Source organism: Elephas maximus, chromosome 15 (genome assembly GCF_024166365.1).
Source record: "Elephas maximus indicus isolate mEleMax1 chromosome 15, mEleMax1 primary haplotype, whole genome shotgun sequence".
Lineage (NCBI taxonomy): Eukaryota > Metazoa > Chordata > Mammalia > Proboscidea > Elephantidae > Elephas > Elephas maximus.
The window spans coordinates 43,468,991-43,486,510 of NC_064833.1; the positions used below are offsets into that span (position 1 = coordinate 43,468,991).

Sequence of the window (17,520 nt, forward strand, 5' to 3'; positions counted from 1 at the left end):
TGAGGACAGACTTTGTACTTGATACAGGAATATAACTGTATTAACAGGACCTGGTTACTGCACTTACAGATTTTAGAGTCTAATGAGGTTAGACAAGTCTTGGGTAATAAGTGTATGATCGATGTAACCCAAGATTCTATGGAAATAGAAAGGTATGGCACCACACTCAGTATTGAGGTGTTTCAGCTGAGCAGAGATATGTGAGTGTAGTTCTGAGCTAAAAAGAAGTTGTACTACGAAACACCTCACCCAAATTTATACATTTATGTTACTTATATAGTCTACTTACCCTTTAAGACCTAAGACAAGGGCAGCTTCCTCTGTGAGGCCTTCTTCACTTTGTTAGAGACAAAGTTAGAGGCTCTTTTCTTGGTATTCCCATTGTACTTTGTCAACACTTTTGTTTATAGCACCCCACATTGTCTTGTAATGTACTGGTTACATGTCAGTTGGTTTCTCCTATACCTCAAGCTCCTTAAAAAACAAAATGGAACAAAACCATGTCTTATTCATCTTTGTATCTCCAATGCCTCGTGCACTCTTTGACACAGAAATGTACAATCAATGCTTGTTGAATGAATTAATAAGAGAAAATATAAATTGATTTATTTGTTAAACAAATACTTATCAAGTATCTACCATGTGCCAGTTGTTCTAGGCGTTGAGGATTAATCGTTAAAACGTAATTCTCCTGCCTTCAGCATACTTACCTTCTGGTGGTAGAGATAGTCAGCATGTAAACAAATATATACGTAAATAAGGCCAGGTCGTGATACATGCTTTGAAGGATACAGAGGGATAAAAGAATAGAAAATGACAGAGGCTTCGATTTTGGATTGGTGGTCAGAAAAAGCCTTACTGAGAAGGTGACATGTAAGTAGAGATATGAGTTAAGTAAAGGATCAAGGTGTCTTGTGGAAGAGTATTCCAGGCTGAGAAAGCAGCCAATTTAACGGCTAGGGGAAGAACATGCTTAGAACGCTTAAGAGATAGCAAAGGAGGCCAGCGTGGCTGGAGCTTGTGAAGAGCAAGCAGGAATGTGATAGGAGATGGGATTGGCAAATGCTGCTAGGCCAGATCACATTTGGCCATGGTAAATTTGGATTTTATTTTGAGTGTGATGGGAAGCTAAATCAGGGTTTTCAGCCAGAGAATAACATGATCTGATTTATCTTTTCAAAGAATCTATCCGCCTGTTGTGTGGGAGCATACATAAAGGAGTAGGAGTGGAAACAATGAAAACAGTTAGGAAGCTGAAATATTAGTTCAGGTGAGAGAAGATGGTGGCTTGGACTAGGATAGACTGAATAATTTGTGTGGGACCCTTTGGGAATCGGAGCTGGTGACATAAGCTGTTCAATTGTAAGCCTGCACCTCTGACATAAGCGTTCAAGTAGATCCAAATTTAAACGTACATGTATTTAGTGGAATAATGGTGTAAGAAATAAAAGAACTAGTTTCTAGTTCCAGCTCTACTTTCAAGTAAGTGTGTAATGTTGGGAAAGTCTTTTATTTTCTATGAGCCTCAATTTATTGAAATACAAAATGAGGGGTTGAATTAGTTCCTTTCCAACTGTAAAGGCCCATGGTTTTATAATTCATTGAAAAGACAAATACGTATTGAATGCTTGCTGTGTATTTAATATTGAACGAGACACTTTAGCACATTCAAAAGTACTGTAAGACATTCTAGTTCACACTTAGAAAAGATTTTACAAAACCATTGCCCACGATTTGAGATGGTGAATTTAAATGCAAAGTGTGTAATGTCAACTATAAATGCTACAGAAGTGAAGAAGGGGGTAATTAATAAAGACTGAATTAGGCAATAGATACTTGATATGGGACTAGGTAGAATTTAAATGGCTAGAGGAAGAAGGGCATGCTGGGTAGAGAAGACATGAGCAAAGAAGTAGTCTTAATGAGCATAGCATGACATGCGTTTATGAGGGATGGAGATTCAGTCAGTGTCAGCGTGACTGTGTTGGAGGGTATGTGAACAATGGGAAAATAGGATTGGCCAGGTAGAATCAGATAAGATCATTAAAAAAAAAAAAAAGAGGATATTAAAATCTAGGCAGAAACATTTAGATTTAACACAGATAAGAACTGGGAGCCATTATAGATTCTTCAGTAGAAGAATATTGTGATTCAAATAACCTTCAAGGAAGATTAGTTTAGTGCTGTATACTTTGAGGAAGGCAGAAAACTACCTTGCTGCAAGTAGTGTGCAAGCATTTGCATACTCTTCCTCATTTAGTAATCATAACATCAGTGAAAGAAACTAAAGTTCAGAGAGTTTAAATAGCTTGCCTAAAGGCTTTATGCCCATTAGATGATTGAGCCAGGATTTGAAGTAACATCTAATTCTAGAAGGTCATTTGGGAGAGAATCTTCAGGTCTGAGGCAATGAGAGATTTACCCAATGGCATTGGAAATAGAAAAGAGAAGATGGATTTAAGAAAATGTTTTGAAGAGGAACTTGTTGACTATATGGTAGTGAGGAGAGAATGGATCTAAGAAGACACTGAAGTTTTACTCATGGCTAGCTAGTGAAGATTGCTGTGCTTTGTGGTGGTTGGTTTGGGGGATGGCAGAGCTGAGGGACCAGGAAAATGGATGAAATGCCGTCTGATTTGGGAATGTAGAGTTTTAGAAGTAATTATGCATTTAAGTAGTAAGTAAAGACATAGAAAGACTTGGGGATTTGGAAGTCCTCAACATAATAGTAGTTGAAAGCATGAGAATGAAGAAATCTTACAAAATCATGAGAGAAGAGCAAAAGACTTCAGGGCTAATGCCCCTGCTTTTTGTATCAAATATCTGTCCAACTACTATTACGACAAGTCGCCTAAGTTGCTGAGATTCAACATTGACAGATTACTGTCCACATTTGCATTTTGACCTCTACCAGGACTAAATTTTGTTTCTATAAGAAGTGGAAGAGACATAAAATGAATTTGAAGGCATAATCAAGTTTTTCCAAATAGCAGATTTAGTCTCTCAAACAGAATTTGTTAGTTTATTTTTATGATCCTATTCCAGTATATTTTTTGGTACATGCTCTAAAAACATTTTTTGGTTTATATATTGCCAAGTTGATTCTTCTGTGAATTGACATTGAAAAGTTTATGGCTGTTGTACAAGGCTGCAAACATTATTGTGCCTGTAGCAAGTGCCAGCATACTCTACCTTTAATGTGCTCTCTTTTGTATGTTTAATTATTTTGTCACCATATTCTTTGGTAAACATTTATTGGTAATTTATCTATCTTAATCCGCACTTTATAAGCACCTAACAGCCTTCTATTTCATCAGTTTCTGTTGCTTGAGCTTTAGGTACCAAAGTTTTAGGTTATTTTGCATAATTTTGGCTCTTATGATAATATTTATATGCATGTTTTTATATTAAAATTAGTAGTAGTAAGGATAGTAGTGTTTTTATTATTCAGAGTATAATCTACTCCTGCTATTGTTAAGAATTAAGAAATCTAGCTGTCTTAGAAAGATCTTCCTTCATTGGCATATTTTCTTGCAGGATGAAGATGAGCTGGATTCCCACACCATGGTGAAGACTGGTTCAGAAAGCGTGGGCACAATGCGGGCCACAGGCACAATGAGCGAAGGGGCCCAGACCATGATTGAACATAATAGCATGATGTTAGAATCGGACTTGGGCACCATGGTTATAAACAGTGAGGATGAGGAAGAAGAAGATGGAACCATGAAAAGTATGTAGCTTTTATTCCATTGAATATTAGTTTTCTATTTTGAAAATATACTTCTATAGAAACAGAATAGTTCTGTGCTACTTTTTATAGCCAATTGTGGAAAATTTTGTCTCTTGGCTTTACTTAACAGTAAAAAAAAAAAAATATGGCAGAAATGAACTTAAAAAAGTTTTTTTTTTTTTTAGTACACCAGAAAGCAACAAATCTTTAACTCAAAGTTACAGAACTTTTTTTTTCTGTTGAAGGCTTGTTACCCATACCTTAATTTAATTTGTAAAGTATTTTAGAGAGAAAAAGATAGTGTCCTAATGTTTACTTTTCCAATTAAAAAAGTAAACCTAAAGTTCTGTTCCAATAAATACGACATATTATATCATATTGTCTAAATTAATGGTTAAGCCCCAATGACAGAGGGGTATAAGCAGAAGGAAGAAATAAGGACCGAGGGAGGAAAAAAAGAAACACTTGAAAGGAGGATGAAGACATAGGGATGGTCATCCAGAAAGTTCAGTTAAGTGCTTATTTACCACTGCCTACCCTCGACGGCAGTAGGTACCATGTGTAAGGCACTGTGTTGGGGTACTGCAAGGGTCAAACTGATGATTAAGATCTCTCTGACCTCAGTTGCTTACAGAAGGATGAAGATAGGGAGACTTTTACAGACTAGCATTTCTTTTTTTGAGTAGATTTTTAAGATATTGTAGTTAGTAACGTACAATATTGTGATTTCACAAATGGATTAATTATCACCTCTTCACACCTACTGACTTTACTCTTCCCTCTGCCACCCCATGGCTTGTGGTTAATGTCAAAGTCTAAGCACGAGGCTGTTTTACAGTACACCATACTGCCACTAAATGGGACAAAGTAGTAGTATGTAACTTCTACCATTGTAGAGCCTAGAAAGTTGTAAATATTCAGATGATTTGCTGCTACTGTAAAGTGAGTATAGGAATTTCTATTTTCTCGTTTGCCTATTTTTATTTTCTTTTTGCTCTTCCCCTGATAGGCTGCTTGATAAGCACTGTCCTACCTTATAGTTTCAAGCCACTTGGCTCTGTTGCTGCTTTCTTCACATGTCCTAGCTCATTATGGTTGCATACTTTGAAAAGGGAAGGTCAAGAAGCACAAAATGCAAACAGATTGCTATGTGGTTAATCCTAGGGGAGTTAATGAATTTTTCTATGTCCTGTCAGTGGTGAGTCTCCTGAACCTTTGCCCTGGAAAGCAGCCTCAGTCTTGGATTTCCTGAAATTCTTAACTGGACTTTTGACTAGAGTAGGTCTTCTGCATCCATAATAAGCTCTATCCAACGGGCTTCCAAAGGTAGCCAGCATTAGGGTACAAATCAGGAGCCCTGGTTGCGCAGTGGTTAAGAGCTCAGCTGCTAACCAAAAAGGTCGGCAGTTCAAATCCACCAGCTGCTCCTTGGAAACCGTATGGGGCAGTTCTACTCTGTATTATAGAGTTGCTGTAAGTTGGAATCAACTCGACAGCAATGGGTTGTTTTTGGTTTTGGGTAGATAAAAAAGATGCCATGATAAGACGGTTCACATCTCATTTCCCATCAGCATGTAGCATCTTTTTTTTCACAAGCAGATACAATTCTTTTAGTCAAGCTTTATGTTTCTAAGCAGACCAGTTAGAAAATCATCGAGTGCTTTGTTGTATCGCTAGTGAGCTCCCTGCAGAGCTGTATAAGCAGCTTCCTCCGTGCAGTCATGTAGTTGAACATCAGCATATGCAATAATGGTTTTAAAAGGTAAGTCCGTAAAGAACATTATAGTATAATTCATGCTGGATTGTTATATTTCAAGGAAGAGGCAAGTGATAATTTATCAGACATCATACTTTAAAATTATAGTGTAGATGTCCACATATTTTGTGTAGTAACTTTTAGCTTTGACAACAGAGAAATCATTCAATATATGTTAAAATTTTGTGTCCTGAGTATGATTTCTTTTTGGTCACAGATTTTATTGAAAGCTCATTTTTAAGTTGAGCAGATAGTGGTTTATATAGTTGCAGTTGTTTTATGTGCTTCATCAAGTTTTAAATCCCATGAGCCAACTTTCCATTTATTTTAAGTTTCTGCAATGTAGACATTACCCTTCGATGTTCCAAAAAAATCCCTTCACGCGATATTAGTGTAACCGCCAGGGATTGTCATATAGTGGTTGTAAAGAATGTGGAGGAGTTATTGCTGCGTGACTTGCTTTTCCTGAAACCACATAATTATTTTTAGTTTTATTTTTCTTTGTGATCTAAATCTTCTTTAAAACTTCTTAGATTCGTTGGTTTAAGCTCTCAGTTTGTATCTCATCAGTCAAAGCCTCATTTGCTAATGTGACTTTAGCATTTTTGCTGCCTAAAAATATTATACCAATTTATTATTTTTGGTTTTCTAGAATCTCTACAGTGTTACACTGTGTGCTGAAGGATCTGATTTTCATCTCCTGTTCTATTGATGTTCCAAATGAAATGCCTGATTTAACATTCGTGTCAGTTTAAATTATGTTTAACTTTTCTCTTTTATACCTTTATCCGTGAAGCTAGAAGTTACAGACCAGTTTTCCTTACCTGTGAAACACGTGGTGATCTGACTACAGGAAGCAAAATTATTAAAAATTTTTTGAAAAAGAAAAAAAAAAATGGACAAGGATTTGAATAGACAGTTCTCCAAAGTTAGATGTACGTATAGCTAATAATAAGCACATGGAGGAGCCTGGGTAGTGCAGTGGTTTGCAATCTGCTGCTAATCCAATGGTTCCAACTCACCCATCAGTTCCACAGAAGAAAGGCAAACTGCATAGCCAAGAAAATCCTACGGAGCAGTTCTACTCTGTAACACATGGAGTAGCCATGAGTCAGAGCCCCTCAATGGCAGCTAACAACAACAATAAACAGAAAAAAGATGATCATTGTCATCAGTCACCAGGGAAATGTAAATCAAAACTGCAAGTAGATACCATTTTACGCACACTTGAATGGATACAATCAAAAAGTTTGATAATAACAAGTGCTGGCCAGGATCTGGAGAAATTGGACCCCTCATACATTGCTGATGGGACTCTAAAACAGTACAGTCACTTTTGGAAAATAATCTGGCAGTTTCTTAAGTGATTAAATGTAGAGTCACCATGTGTCATGGATTGAATTGTGTCCCCCCAAATATGTGTAAACTTGACTAGGCCATGATTCCCAGTATTGTGTGATTGTCCACCATTTTGTCATCTGTGATTTTCCTATGTGTTGTGGATGTTAATGAGGCAGGATCAGAGGTAGTTATGTTAGTCTACAAGATTAGGTTGTGTCTTAAGCCTGTCTCTTTTGAGATATAAAAGAAGCCAGCAGAGAGACATGGGGACCTCATACCACCAAGAAACAAGAGCCAAGAAAATAGTGCATCCTTTGGACCCAGGGTCCTGGTGCTGAGAAGCTCCTCAACCAGGGAAGATTGATGACAAATACCTTCCCTCCAGAACCGACAGAAAGAAAGAAAGCCTTCCCCTAGAGCTGGCACCCTGAATTCGGGCTTCTAGCCTCCTAGACTATGAGAAAATACATGTCTCTTTGTGAAAGCCAAAGTAAAGTGGCAAAGAATATTTGAAAATTTGATGTTTAAAAAAAGAAAAAGGGCCATGGACCTTGAGAGCATGTCCCAAGGAAGAGCTTTCAAAACCTGTTTTCATCAGTGAAGGTATTACTTTTACCCTCCCACCCTCATTCTTCCCATTCAGATACCTCTGGGACCTCCTCGTTACCTGCCTAATGTCTAGGCCTCAGCTTGGTAGCCAAGGTCTTTTACAGTCAGGCACCAGCAAAGATTTACACACGTGTCTACTTCTCCCTTATGTATTATGCTTATCCGTATATAATATGGATTATTATCCAGATTGGTCCAGGAAACCCTGATGATGTAGTGGTTAAGTGCTACGGCTGCTAACCAAAAGGTCGGCATTTCAGATCCACCAGGCGCTCCTTGGAAATTCCATGGTACAGTTCTACTCTGTCCTATAGGATCGCTACAAGTCAGAATCGATTTGACGGCAGTGGATTTTGGTTAGATTGGTCCATGCCAGATGGAATTGCGAATGGTTGACAATGGCTGTAAGTAGGTTGGTTGTAAGGAAATCAACATTTGGGACTTTTTATCTTGAAGGAGTAGATTAGGACAAGTGAAGAATCTATTGCCATCCAATTGATGAGGTAGTAGGGATTATTTCATTGTGGCTGACTCTAGGAGAGCAGTTGCTTCAGCAAACAGAAGACTGGGGGGCCTTTTACCTTGTTCAGCTCAGATCTGCTCTTAGAGAACTGGGACTGGATTGGTAGCACTAGTGCCCGGAGGGGAAACTGTTTCTGCTTGGTATCTAAAGAAGCACTACACACTCCAGCCTGGTTATTTAATTTGTGTGTTTCTGTATGTTTTATTTCTCCAAATAGATTGTGAGGTTTGTCCTGGTAAGAGTGCCGTGTAAATCCCCTGTGCCACAGAATAGTATTGAAATATTGATTTCATGAATGAATACTAATTACAATATAGTCAGAGTCAATTTTTTTTTAACTATTGACTTGTAGTAGGAGTAAAGATGCATAGCTCTGAGAGCTAAGACAACTCTCAGGTAAACTTCCTGCCTTTATAAAAGTAAGCTATTATGTGGTGACGTACTTCTTTCTTTTCAGATATTCTACTGTGCCTGTCTTTCATCTCACAGGGCAGACCATTTGAAAATGTGTTCCTTAAGCTACCCATACAGTGAAATTCTCTGATGAATATAAATAAATAGCTAGATAGATAAGATACCAAAACCAAAAGTATTTGGGAAATGCGTATTTACCCTGGAGATGAGTTATTGAAGAACTCTAATGTACATTATTAACTTATGAAATGCTCTGGAAATACTGTAGGAAGGAGACCTCCTTGAAAGTACATTACCCAGGCTTTCCTTAACTTACTTGACCTTGAAAAGCTTTTAATGAGGAGCTTATCAGGTGTTAACATCCTATGTAATTAGTGTCTAAGAAACACATTTTGGGAAATGCAGTCATGGGAGCCTTCTAGTCCCTTGATGGCACCTGCTTTCTTTTTATTAGCACACCTACCCTTGATTTCTCTGTAGCTTAGAGACCACGTGTCATCACTTCAGCTACTCTTTTATTAATATCCTCAACTCGTCTGCCCTACTGCCTTGCTTTTCTACCCATCTTGACAAAACTCTAACTGTGGATTAATCTACTTGCACATCTTTTCTGCAACACCCTGGTTGCTGGGTGTTGCTGGAAGAATCTCATATAGGCACAGATGAGGGCCTTCAGCCCCATTACCTTCTTATAGGACTGTGTCTCTCAGCTCAGCCTTTTCTCGTTCTACAAAGTGGCTATTTTAGACCTTCACTAATCCCCCTGCTACTTTGCCTCTCAGTTTCAGTAGATGACCTTGCTTTCTACTTCATAGAAAAAACAAACAAATAAACATTATCACATGAGAACCTTGTGAAGCTGTATAGGTGTTTAAACATGGGCTTTGGAATAAGATGAATTAGAGTCATCCTTATCTTTTCTCCTTTCCCTCACTTTCTCATTAAATTAACATCAAGTCTCATCAATTCTACCTCTAGATACCTCTGCCTTCTCACCATCTCTGCTTCTACTTCTCTAGCTCAGGTCCTCATAGTCTTTCACTTATAAGGCCTCTTAATTGATCCCTGCCTCCAGCCTTCGTTGCCTACCCTGTATACAAATCTCATCGTATCCCTCTCCTGCTTATGGCCTCCAGAAGCCCCCCCCACCATTGCTCTTAGGTAAAGCCTAACATGGGTTAAAGGGCAGCATACACTTATCAATAAGAGGGATTTGAATGGCCAGATAAGGAAATAGTAAGGGAGCACCCACCTGATCTGGTATCTCCTGGCTAGCAATATGATTTATAATGTTTGTTCAGATCACTTGTAAGTAAGAGAATAATATTTCATTATTAGTGAAATTTGATGTCTCTTTAAGAAAATGAGGAAAGTTTCATGGAAACATGAAAGAGTAAATTTAAGAATTTTTTTTTTTAATTTTCAGAGAGGAGAAAAAATGAATTTCTTAGGTTATAGCTATCATTAACTGAGGGTCTACTATGGGCCATACATTGTACTCCAGACGTTATCTCATTTAGTCCTCACAAAATAACCAAAACCAAACCTGTTACCATTGAGTCAATTCCAACTCATAGCAACTGTATAGGACAGAGTAGAACTGCCCCATACAGTTTCCAAGGTGCTCCTGGTAGATTCAAACTGCCAACTTTTTGGTTAGCATCCGTAGCTCCTAACCACTATGCTACCAGGGTTTCCATAAAATAGCATTTTCACTACCATTTACCACTAAAGAAATTGAGACTTGGGAATGTTAAGTGACTTGTCCAAGATTGCATAGCAAGTAAGTAGTGGAACGAGTATACAGACCCAGGTTTGACCTCCGACTCACGTCACTGCTCTGGGGCTAGTGAGCTTGGTGTCCTTGGGCAGGATTCTAGAACATCTCTGAACCCTTTAGCAAAGGAGACCAAAGTCATTATAAGTCAGTATAGGTTCACAGGGAGAAAAATCGTAACAGAATAATATAATTCCCTTTTTTGACAACTATTGCTGATCTTCTAGATCAGAGAAAATGCAGAGTTTGGATATTGTGTCTTAGGATTTTGGAAGAGTGTTTGACAAGGTCTTTAATGATATCCTGTATACACTACGGAGCATGACCTAGCTGATGGCCCTTTAATGAGGTTTGAACAGTTCTACCCAAATGCACTTGTATCAGTCAGAGTTTAGTGGAGAAAATGAAAACTACCCTTTAAGTATTTTAAGCATAAAGGGAGTAAGTCAGAAATGTGGATGTTAACAAAGTTAATTGAAAGGCTGGAGGAGAAGGCTGTGTAGGCTGTGTGCCCAGGAATGACTCCCACAACATCACAAAAGTGACCCTACGTGGAACTGATACTACTGGCATAATCAGTAAGACAAAAGCTGACGTTGGCACTATTGAGGTCAATGTTGTTGTATGCCGTTGAGTTGATTCCGACTCATAGCAACCCTATATTGAGTTCAGTAATACACAATTGTTCATTATTGTGTGAAACCAATTCCTATTTCTATTCAGGGATTAGAAAGCTACCACTACTACTGTAACCACTCCTCAGGACCTGTGAAGCTGGTGACTGGATGCTGGAATGCTGCTGTAAAGACCCTGTGTCTCCATGACTGTGCTTGCCAGAAGGAAACAACTCAGAGAGCAGGCTCATGGCCTCTGCTCATTTCTTCCTTTTCAGGTCGTGAAAGAGTGCACTTATCAAGAACCCTAGCGACAAGGGGTTCTGGGAAATGTAGTATTTAGCTTTCCAGCCTCTATACTAAGAAGGTTTACCAGAAGCAGGTGGCAGTGGTTGCTAAATTTTACCCAGCCACAGTGTTAAATCATTGTCAACCAGGAGATTTCTCATTGTGTGCTCTAGGCCTAGCCTCAGCCCTGGGTAGCTCAACATTTTCCAGAGAAACTTGGATGAATTTATAACTGCAGATGACATGAAGTGCAGCAAAATAAGAGTACATTCTAAGACAGAATCAGGATTTTAAGAGATCGCCACAGTTGGGAGTAGTGGGCTTGATTTACAACATAAACCCTGCTTTTGAGTCTGAATAACTAACCTCACAAGTATAGCCTTTCAGATGCTGGTCAGTAGCCCTTCAGACACTAATTCTGCAGACCCTTGCAGGGTCTGGGCATCTCTATTTAAAAAGTAAACAATAACCAAGAAAAGCTCCATGAATGCTTCTGAGTTACAGCTAGGGCTGATAACTACTTTTTAGGACAAGGAAATAAGCAGCTTTACTCTCTTAGTACCCAGAACTCATCTGGAGTATTGTGTTTAGAACTCACTTGGAGAATTTAAGACATGCAGATAAATTGGAGTACCGTCAGTGGAGAGGAAGCAGGGTGGGGAAGTAAATGGAAACTTATATAAAGAATGGATGGTAGAATAACTAGTCATGTTTAAGGCTTTATTTGATTTATTTATGTTAATCTTTCATAGCTCAATTTATCAGTTATTATATACTGGCTTAAGTCATTTTAAGTGAATACGTATTTTTTAAGTTTCTTCTTTTTATATGCCTGTAATACATCGTGATTTTTAAAGCATATATATATATACATATATCACAGTTTGTTGCTTCATTTTGTACAATACATGTATGCAGTTTCACTTTTAATTAGTAAGAGAAAGTGAACAAGGAACTGACCATTGTGGATTCCCACTCCCTAGTTCATCTATTGTCCCTAGACAAAATTTTAAGTGTGAGACAACTCGCTCTTAGTATCCGCTTCCATATTCTGTCCTCTGCTTAGAAACATCTTCTCCACTCTTAGCTCTGGTTCAGGTCCTTTCTTTCCTTCTTTTTCTCAAAGCTCATTGCAGAAAGGAATCAGATATTTTTTCCTCACCGAGGTGTAAAATGCCTAATAATGCCAAATGAAATATTTACATTTTTTCCCAAAATTACCGAGCCTTGAACCAAAGGAGGAGCCCTGGTAGCTCAGTGGTTAAGAGCTCGGCTGCTAACCAAAAGATTGGCAGTGTGAATCCACCAGCTGCTCCTTGGAAACTCTATGGGGCAGTTCTACTCTCTGTTATAGGGTTGAATAGGTTGGAATGGACTTAACAGCAACAAGTGTGTTTGTTTGGTAAGTTGTTTGGTTTTGAACTAAAGGACTAATCACTAAGGATGGAATTTCATGTCAAGAAACAATTAACAAGGGTAGGAAAGTATGTAGGGGGATCACTTTCCCAGTTCTCCAGAGCCTTCACCATTCTCTCATTAAAAACTTGTGTGTGCTTCTTTTAATCTTGCCTACAACATGCAATAAAGATGACAACAGTAATCTACAGGTCTCTCTTGTAGTTGGGTACAAATACCCATAGTATTTCTGGGCAGTTAGAAATCCTTTTTTTTCCTTTACTGAAATACTAGGTATCCAGCTAAGGCGTGGCTACAGTGGTTTGGAGTTACCTGTAGTTACTGAGTATGGCCAGCTCTTACATGTGGTCTTGGTCTGTGGGATGTGACCCAGACTGGACCTGCTGGTACAGGTATTCCAGTTGTAGGATACCTCTTTAACTAGCACAAAGCGTAGACAAACATGTAAATATTGGTCTTCTTTGCACAAATGAGAATTTCTTTCTAGTAAATGCCGCTGAAGACATGGTTTCCACAGTCGCACATAATGGGTATTACAGTGTCCATTACTCTCACAGGAAGCCATTGCTTTTATGTAACTAAAATCCTCAGACTTCACTTTGTCTGTTTCCTTTTATTCTGCCCTCATTGGAGATGGAAAACAGCTGGTCACTATTTTCTGTGCAAGAGCCCTTCACATATACTTGGGTACTTACTTACTAAATTCTTCCTCAGACTTTTCTTTTCCTGGCTGAACAATTTCAGTCCCCTTAATCTTTGTGCGGGTATTATTTTCTAAGCTTTTAGTCTTTTTTATGAATAGCCTCTGGACCTTCCCCACGTTGTCTGTGCCCTCCTTTGTTTTAAAATACATTCTGATGAAGTTATGAAAAAGCTGGATGTCAGTAGCTTCTGTATTAACATCCTGGTTTTTATATTTAGTCTCTATACTCTTGGCAACAAATTAAAAGGCAAATTTCCAAGATCATTAATCAGGTGGAACACCCACATCTTAAAATAGTTTAGAAGAACAAATTAGGTAATAATGTAAATCCCTTTGATGTTGAAATGTATTATGCTGAAGTTACAATTTATTATTATGTTCTCTACACTTGAGTATCTTTGTCATAATCATTCCAAGAAATTAAAAATTAAACAAATTACATTTTAAGTCTTTTAAGAATTCTTTATATTTAAATTTCCATGAAGACGTCACCTGTTTAGAAGATATGTACAAATAAGAAAGTTAATGAATAATTGTGGGTGGACTTCTAAAGGAAACCCTGGTGGCGTAGTGGTTAAGTGCTATGGCTGCTAACCAAAGGGTCAGCAGTTCGAATCCTCCAGGTGCTTCTTGGAAACTCTATGGGGCAGTTCTACTCTGTCCTATGGGGTTGCTATGAGTCGGAATCGATGGCACAGGGTTTGGTTTTTTGGTTTGGACTTCTAAAGGTATTATTTCCACAGAGTTTACTTTCCTTGTATATGTTTTGGAGGGAGCATGAAGGAGAGGGAAAACAGCCTTTTTCTTTAAAAATTGACACACACAAAAGGAAGGAGTGGTGATTTTATTCTTTTTTGCTAATGGGTTTTTAGTTCTGTAAGCAAGTGGTTGAAAGAATTGGGGCCAAAATTGAGGAACTAGGTAATTTTGAACTTTAAATTTATTATTAAAATATCTTTTATAAGCCAGGGTCGTTATTCAGCTGCAACTGGCGAAATTGATGTCAATTTTATGTGATTATTCTTTCTGTGTTTAAAAAAAGTATTTGCCATAGCAACCACAATCACATATGACAGTGGTTACTATCTTGAGATTTCCTGCTTTACTCTTTTGTTGAAGAGCCCAGGATTTCTGTTTTCTTTTTTTTTTTAAATAAATCAGAAACATCATCCTGTCTGTCCCACTTCTGTGAACATGCATCTCCCTGGAGACCCGACTGCACAGTGTGGGCATGTGTTTCATATTGTGTTAGTTAAACATTACGGGGCAATTACAGCTGTCCCCCTCGCATTGTCTTTTAAAGCAAACCTAACCTATCTTCCTCAGAAATTAAAAAAAAAAATTCTTTACATTTTTTTCACATGTATAACAAAGGTATGCTCCAAATGTTAATGCTAGATTTTAAACTAAGCAACAGAAAATATTTAGAAGTACAAGTATATAACATTTGAATAAAAATTATGTGTTAAGTATAACTTGGCTAAAAATATCTTGCTAGAAAATCATTTGAAAAGAAAAATGTTATGGAATAGACTGTCTTATTTAAGTTGATTTTTCAGACTTTTTTGAACTCTTTGTAAGAATGTTTTATTTCCAACTTAGGAATGAATCATTTTCTAAAATTTTGAATGTGGAACCTATTTTACCATAGGTTTTTTAGGTCAGTCTGTAAAAAGCCCTTAAACTGTAATGTATCTGAAATATAATGATAATTATACCACTATGTTTATATATAATTATGTATATGATAAAAAAAAAAAACAGTGCTGTCGAGTCGATTCTGACTCATAGCGACCCTATGGGACAGAGTAGAACTGCCCCATAGATATATGTGATAATTATACTATGTTTGAAGTTTCCAGTTGGGATCACCCTGTGGTAAAATTGAAGATTACTGCTCCTTCCACCTCTTCACAAGTTCTTCACTTGGGAAGAGTAATGTATCAGTTAGGGGCTGAATTTGATAGTATATACCAGAAAATGTAAAGAATGATGGCTTAAAATAGGATTAATTGTTTTTCTCTCTTAACAAGCAACCCAGTGGCACAATGTCTTATACTGGTAGGTGATTTCATGATGTTATCAGAGATCCTTTTAGTAGTGCCATCTTTAGAGTTACTTTTGTCCTCTTGCTTACAAAGTGACTGATATATTTCCAGCCATCGGGTCTGCACTCCAGGCAGAAAGAGAGTGAGAGGAAACAGAAGGGGTGACCTTATATCAAGAAAATGAAGCTTTCCTAGAAACCCTTATCTTATGTGTCATTGGCCAAAATAATGTGTGACATGGCCACTCCTACCCATGAGAGGCACCTTGCCACCCCAAATAAGGAAGAGAGGGGCTATGGATATTAGATAGGCAACTTTTTTGCTTTCAGACACTAGGGCACTAGTGGTGTCTCATGTGGCCTGGGGTAGAAGTGTCTGATTAGGATGGGGTTAGGAGCAAGCACAGGACTGTTGAGGGTGGAAGAGTAAATTCCTGGCATAGACTTCTAGACCAATTTCTTAGTGATTTCTTTTTCTTCCTTTAGCCAGCCTTGGGATTGGTCGGCCTCATCCCTTTGTATTGCCATTACTTATTTCTTATTGGTCTGGGCTTTCACTTCTCTCTGAGTCATTGCAGAAAAGAATACCATCTGTCTTTTAGCCTTTTCCTTACACTCCATATCTCTAAAGGAAGTCCACAATCCATGGTTTTGTTCTGAAGGTTTTTATCAATAGATTAAAGTTTTCCCCACTTTATTCTCTATAGGGAAAAGGCAACTTTTGAGATTTTATTTTCCTCCTTCTGCTTCCCAGTACGTGCTGTTCTTAATATATAGCCATATTAGAGTAGCTGCTCTATAAATGTTAGTTTCCAGTAGGAATAAATCAGTCTTCCATTTACTCCTAGAATGCTTTTGGTGAATTATCTTAGATACAAAGCTGTGAACTAACAGTTTTTTATATATATCTTGACTGTTTAATTACAGCAGGAGGGTCTTGGTAAAGATTCTGGAATAAAGAGTTCCATACTGCCTAGCTGAGGAGAAAACAGGACTGTGGCAGAGTCTCTGTGGTGAGGTCAGTGCTGGATAGAAGGAGAAGTAATATGAGTCATGTAGGCCTGGCCCGGTGTGGAAGGAGGAGGAGGACTTGGGGAGGTATAGTAGTCAGGGTTTTGGTTCCTTGGAAATGCTGTTTTCTTCAATGGATTAACCAGTTGTCCTGGAGGCTCCATGGGGGTCAGAGTAGAAGTGTACTTCATAGGGTTTTCCATGGCTCATTTTTTAGAAATAGATGGCCATGCCTTTCTTCTGAGGCACCTCTAGGTATACTCAAACTTCCAGCCTTTTGGTTAGCACCTGGATTAGTAGTACCATAATTTTTTTTTTTTTTTTAGCCAAAAGACCAAAATATACTAAATTTACTTTTTAAAGAATCTTATCTGGAAATTTGCTTCTATGAAGCACCTTTTTTATATGTTTGCCAAATACAGCTGATAATGGTGGTCTTTCATGGGTTTTTTTATTTTCCAAGAGTTAGTTCCCAATTAAATACGAACACTGATACGAAATTACTTTTCCCTTAAAAAAATGAAAAGAAAAAGATATTCAGTGAAGGATTTCGTTAAAAGTTTCTTTCTCTCTCTCTTCCTACTTCTGTCCTTAAAATTTGAGTTACTGCAGTATTTTACAGAAAATCAAGCTATACTTGTAATGTTTTATTTATTTTCCTAAAAGGGGGCAGAGGTGGAGAATAATTGAGGTTAAATTCCAGACTGTATAACCTCAGGATAAGAGGTTACCATAGGAACCAAATCTTGATTCTGAAGAGAGGAGAATGTCTTGTAACATCAAGACCCAGAAAAAAATAGAGGGTCCTTAAAATCTGTTGAAAATGTTAAGGGAATGTGTGTGTCCAGTCTAAGTGTCAGTAATGTAACCTTGTCAGATTAACCAATTTCTTTTCTTTTTTTTTCAACTATAGGGGAGGAGGTTGAAAATAAAACACTGTAAATACAATATCTTTATTTTAAACATATTTATTGATCGTTAAAATATTACACCTTCTATATATTTTGTTCATTTTAAAGTCAGTTCCGACAGGGAAGCTGAAGACACTTTTAGCTGTTTCCTGATGAACTGTCCCTAAAGACTTCCTTTTTCATGGGCTTTGTATATATATATATTTTTTTGTATATGGAATCTGAGGGTGTTCTAAATTCTGAATATTTGCCAAAAAATGCTGGGGTTTTACACTGTCCTAATTTTGATGGAATGTCTCAGTATCTTTTCACTTGGTACCATTTGAGTCCCAGATGTCTTACCGTATTTGTTTTCAAGCCCAGTCAGCCCTAACTGGAGG

The 17,520-nt window shown here is 37.7% G+C and overlaps 1 protein-coding gene across 3 annotated transcripts in view; it reads left to right on the forward strand.

Annotated features, from left to right (window-relative positions):
• STK3 (serine/threonine kinase 3) overlaps positions 1 to 17,520 on the forward strand; it is a 310,488-nt gene that overhangs the window by 217,174 nt on the left and 75,794 nt on the right. For all 3 annotated transcript variants that reach the window (XM_049854459.1, XM_049854460.1, XM_049854461.1), the window contains one exon: positions 3,538 to 3,730. In XM_049854459.1, the coding sequence (XP_049710416.1) occupies positions 3,538 to 3,730 (193 nt within the window). The remainder of the gene's footprint in view (positions 1 to 3,537; positions 3,731 to 17,520) is intronic.